At 45.8% G+C, this 5,317-nt stretch overlaps 1 protein-coding gene across 1 annotated transcript; it reads right to left on the reverse strand.

Annotated features, from left to right (window-relative positions):
* Positions 1 to 455: 455 nt before the first annotated feature.
* On the reverse strand, positions 456 to 4,332 carry LOC113945074 (trefoil factor 2-like). Its single transcript, XM_027638919.1, has 4 exons — positions 4,251 to 4,332; positions 3,134 to 3,280; positions 1,437 to 1,586; positions 456 to 484 (listed from the first exon to the last, which is right to left on the reverse strand). The coding sequence occupies exons 1-4, from the start codon at positions 4,330 to 4,332 to the stop codon at positions 456 to 458; spliced, it is 408 nt and encodes a 135-aa protein (XP_027494720.1).
* Positions 4,333 to 5,317: the final 985 nt, after the last annotated feature.

Consider the following 5,317-nt stretch of genomic DNA (forward strand, 5'->3'; position numbering starts at 1 on the left):
GCAGTCTTGTGTTACCCATCTTCTTCCCCAACAGATTTCTTAGAGGTTCAACAGTGCCTTTAAAGTCTCTTTACTGGGCTCTCTGGGTTTTTCACGTTACCAGATGGGTTCCTGCCTTCCTGAGCTGCTCCCTGTGCTGGCAGCAGCACTGAGGGTCTGGCAGCACCAGAATGATGCACGGAGCAAGAGGTGTCTGAGTCAGACCAGTCAGATCAGCTAACAAAGGCACCCTTCCCTATGTCTCAGAGGGAAAAAAAAAAAAAAAAACCAAACCCACAGCTATATCTGTATAATGGGAAATGCTGAATATTCTCAGTGTTCAGAAGGACGAGTGGCCTGTGTGAAGCCATGGATCAGCTAACAAATTCAAGCAGTCACTTGCAAGTGTGAAATGTAACTAACACAAAAAGCTGAGTGCCATGTTCCTTTCAGAAGTGTTAGTGACTGCTCTGCCATCAACAGGTTGCTGAGGTGCCAAATTTTCCTGGGAAACAGAGAAATACACAGCTTCAAGATAAAGATAGGCTAAACCCCCACAAATTGTGTCTTAGTTCTTTTATTACAGTGAAAACCTGTGCAGTACTAGCCTACTGAGAGAGTAAAAGCTACCAGTAACTTTACATCCAAAAGGAGTCAATCCCAGGTAAAAACAGTCTAGAAATCACGGCTGTTGCAAAATACAAAGTCTGAGCTGGGACCTCCGTCTCTTGTTCCATTGAAGTAGATCCAAAGTTTGGAAAGTTCTTGATGGAAGTTTCTCCTTTAACAAGCTGGAGAGTTGAAGAGAAGAAGCAGATTAAGTGACACATTTTCTCCATAAATTGCACAAGATGCTAGGAGCTGTTTTGCCCAATGCAGGACATCCAAAAGGCAACTTTTTAGCAGTTTCCCCCAATCCCCATCTGTACATGTGGTCCCTAACTGTGTCTCAGAACAGTAAAACCATATGATGGTGAATTGTACCCAGTACAAAACACACTGTGGCTGAGGCTATTGGTTATCTGCATTAGATTGGCTGAAAGGTTCAATTCTAATTTAAAAAAAAAAGTCAGTAGAGGATCAGAAATTGCTGTAAGTTTCACTCCACATTTCCAAAGCACAGCCTTTTATCTCCCATGATGATGAAGCAGATGTGAGTTGGGCAGCTGCACCTCTACCATGGCATTAGCTGAGCACTTGAGTTCACACCTGAGCCCACACTACCGGTGCAGCCACATCGCCCACAAGTCCCTGGCTCAGATGTATTGGCACCACCCCCCTCTTTGTGCAAGAAGCTGCTTTTTTAGGGTTTAGCCACCTTGTTCTGCTCACACCCTGAGCAAGGAATCTCTGGCTGGCACAGCACACCAAGCCTGGCCAGAGCACGGGCCCTGCCAGGAGCTGTGGGGGCTCTGCAGGGACACAAGGGATGATGTCTCGTGCAGGTCATTCATTACCTTCCTCCGTGACACGGTGGTAGAAGCACCAGGGGACCCCAGCAGGACGTGCCCTGAAGCAGCAGCCCTTCTTTGTGCACTCCTTGGCCGTAATGCCGGGGTGGCCGCAGTTTATCCTGGCATAAGGATCGCTGGGACACACTTTCTTAACTGTGTGAAGCGAAAAAAACAAAGGAAAGAAAGGAGAACGTCTCACTTCATGCTCCGTTTACCTGGTGATGTAGTTCACAAATAAAAGCCAGGACACAAAGGTGAGGTCCCTGAGCAGATGTGACAGCCATGATGAACAGTTTCACCCAAATCCTCACCACATCTGTTAGGCAAAGCTAAGTACCAAAGGGTGATGAATCGCTGCTGTGACTCAGGGATCAGGAGAGGCAAAATTCACCCCTAGAAGTGTCATGCAGCAACTCATCTTTATCTTTCCTAGATCCAGCAATGGGGTGAAAAGCCATGTGTCTCCCGTAATGGTAACACATCCACTGGCTTCAGGCCTGGGTATATCCATGACCCGACCCAGTGCTAACCCCAGAGCAGCCTGGCTAATGCAGGGACGGGACAACCCAGCTTCCTCTGCATGCCAGTTGAGTTACACAAAGGAGGTGGGTCATTTAGGGGGAAATCACAGTTCTTCCAGGCAATTAGAAGTAAAATCACAGGTAAAGAGGTTATACTACCCAGCTGGAATACTTTATTCTTCTCCCTTGAAGCAGTTCTGCTCAGAAAAGCAATTCTATGAAATGGCATCATAAGGTGCTGCCGTTCATCCTTCAAGATTTACGAGAAATGCAAACAGTGTTCAAAAGCAAAAACATTTTTTTCCCTCCAGCAATTCTGATCCCTGTTGACCAATCTCGATTTATATCAAGTTCTTCTGTTGGGTAACGTTGCCTTTGCACCCTCATTTCACCTGTGCAACTGCTGAGACTGCCCTGAAGTTCTCCTAGGAAGGAGTCGTGCAGTCAGTCCAGCAAATGTAGCTTACACTCAATTAATTAACACAGTTAATTACACTCAATTATCTAACGCAGTTATGTAAAATATACACCCAATCCTTGAAAGAGTGGGAGGGCAGCTTTTCCCCTTCCTGAGAAAATAATGGCAACAAATGGAAACAGGACTTCAGAAGCTTTAGAAGGAAGAAACTAATGGAGAAAAGGATTTCCCTGGGATATTTTGGAGATTTCATCAAGTGAAGACTGAGAGCAAAAATGGCAGAGAAAAAGGGACAACCAAGTGCAACTATGCTGGGAAACATGCAGGAGAAGAAGGAAGTAACAATTAGCAAAACAGGCTGGAGAAAAGAGCAGAAACCTAGAAGTTAGAGGATGCCTGTGGCCTTTTGTACAGGTATCCAAGTCCTCCTCAGCCACATAGCAAAACCACTGAAATAAGCGCTGAGGATCCCTTGCTCTACCAGTGAACAAGACCACAAATGGCAGGGAAATGTTTTAAATAATCAGCATGGGTTGCTTGATAACCAGAAGCCTGAAGGAAGAGGGAATACATTGTGTGAAGAGGATGAGGCAGAAGTTTGGTGGGTAAGTAAGGCTTGACTTCGCATTTTACTACCAGTGGTCTTCTAACAGAGGTTTGCTCCCACTTTTCTCACCTCAGAAGAAAAGCAGCCCTCTGGTCGTACACATTTCTAGATAATCAAACACGAGGTAAATCAGTGTTTCTGGCAGAGAAATTACCTTTCTTCTGTTTAGGAGTGTAGCACCAGGGAACGTTGGGGTTCGAAGAGTTGAAGCAGCACCCCATTTTCTTGCACTCTGCTGCTGAGATTCCTGGGTAGCCACAGTTTTTCCTCTCCTTTGGGAGCATTTTACACTGGCATTTTGCTGTTCAGGATAGAAGGAGCAAGTTACTGGGTGTCAGTTTGCACACTTTTTTGTGGAGGTGCAGTTGTCAGATGACCACTGGGAACAATGCTCTTTTCCTAAACTCTGTCCATCTGTGCAACTGTACATTTTCTGTTCCCTGCCAAGACCAGAGCCTGTGTGGTTTAAAAGCTGCTTTTAAACTCTCACTGATTTTGGCAAGAGCTGTACTGCACCCTTTAAGAGTCTGTGGTCCCACTTGCAGCCAAACCAGCCCAGTTTGTGGACTTTGAATTGACCACATCAAATGGGAAAACCCAAGAACTTCAAATATTATGCTCATAAATGTTGCTGATTTGCCCATGTCTTGTGAAGAGAAAAAGAGTTAAGGGTCGAGTGCATATTCAAACAGGTGTAAAGATACAAAATCTTTGCATTCTTGTCAGGTGACTATAAAAACGTATTATTCTGTGCAAATAGTTATGACTACACTTTTAACATTTTAAATCTGCTGCACAGTCATCCACAATCAAGAAATTCTGGAGCTGTCCCTAGGTGTCATTGAGTTGCTTTTCACTTCTGAAGCTGTCTAAATGACTTTTTTATTAATTAGGAGGCGTATAGACTCCTTTGAAATTGTATTCACATGGCAAAGCAGCAAAAAATAATTGCCAGAAGACTGTTTAGGCAAAACCGGCTCCTGTTCCAGCTGTGGTCCTGTTCTAGAGAGCTCCTGGGCATGTCTGTCCCTCTGCCTTTGCAGCAGGTTCCTGGCTATTCCACCAACACAAGAGTTCACCCGCAGTCTTTTACATTTTGCCATAGATTTCTCTGAAAAAATTAAAAAGTAGAGTCCAGCTTTGGTGAAAAGTCTCACCAGAAGAAGCCATTTGCTGTCTGATACATTAATAAAGACAGGCTCTGCCTGCAGCTGGTAGGACCAGGCCCCCCCATACATACCTGGAAGGCAACAGTAGGTGAGTGTACTTACTTGGTGGTGCATTTCCCTCTGCCAAGGTGCTGAGGGCTATGACGAGGGTGGCAGAGAGAACACAGACCACCTTGAGATCCATTGCTCTTGGAAGGTGGGTAGAGCAGAGAGGTGCTGCCTTCCCTGGAAGCAGCTGGTTTTATACACTCCCCATGTTTGCCCAGCGAGGTCTGATAACATTGTTCCATCTGATGCTTCACCCAGAGGCTGGGTTTTCTTTTGTTTAATTAGGAAATGTTGCCATGAATATCATGATATCCCTGAGATAAATTTCTGGGCTCCCCTGAGCTATTGATCATGAATCTATTACGTACCTATAGATACATATCTATTACGTGATCCCATGATCTATTTAGTGGATGCTGCTGGTTGCCTCTAGGCACCAGAGGCTCTGGCTTTTAGCTCTGGGTGCTCTGGGTGCCAGGTGATTTCATGGCCATCAGAGTATTTCAGACCTCTGGGCAGCTTTAAATGGTTGGCACTACTGAAAGATGCGTGCCTACATTTCCTATCCAAGTGTATCTTTTCTGCCTGAATTTTTCCCTGGCCTTAGGGTTTTGGTTATGCTTACTCTGAAGCAGGTAAGGCAGGAGGGCTGGAGGTGTGACACCTCCAAGCTTCAGGAGACCACAGGGCAAACCGTGCACCTGAAGAAATGCATAAACACAGAAGGTGGAAGGTGTGACTGTGAAATACTGAGCCCAGCTTAGGCCACTGTTGGTTTCCACACAGGGGTATATAGGAAAAGAAGGTAAGATCAAGGGGAAAAAACCATCAGAAGTCCAAGAAGATCAACAGCACAGAGACTCAAGAGAAGAAAGGAGAGGGCGTGTATGATCTCAGCCTGCCCCACAGGCACTGTGCTCGTCCAGGGGTCAGACCTGAGTGTCCCAGGCAGTATTTTGGAATTGCTGACATGCACAAGGTCCTGTCTCAGGGGGGGCACGGCAGGAGTGGCTCCCATCCCCTCTGCCCGATCCCCAAAGCAGTGAATTTCTTCAAAACCCACCCAACACCACCAGCCAAACCCAAACTTCTGAAGCACCACGTTTGATCTATTAATTTCC

The sequence above is a fragment of the Corapipo altera genome, unplaced genomic scaffold, assembly GCF_003945725.1.
Source record: "Corapipo altera isolate COAL_440 unplaced genomic scaffold, ASM394572v1 0, whole genome shotgun sequence".
In the NCBI taxonomy this organism is placed as follows: Eukaryota; Metazoa; Chordata; class Aves; order Passeriformes; family Pipridae; genus Corapipo; species Corapipo altera.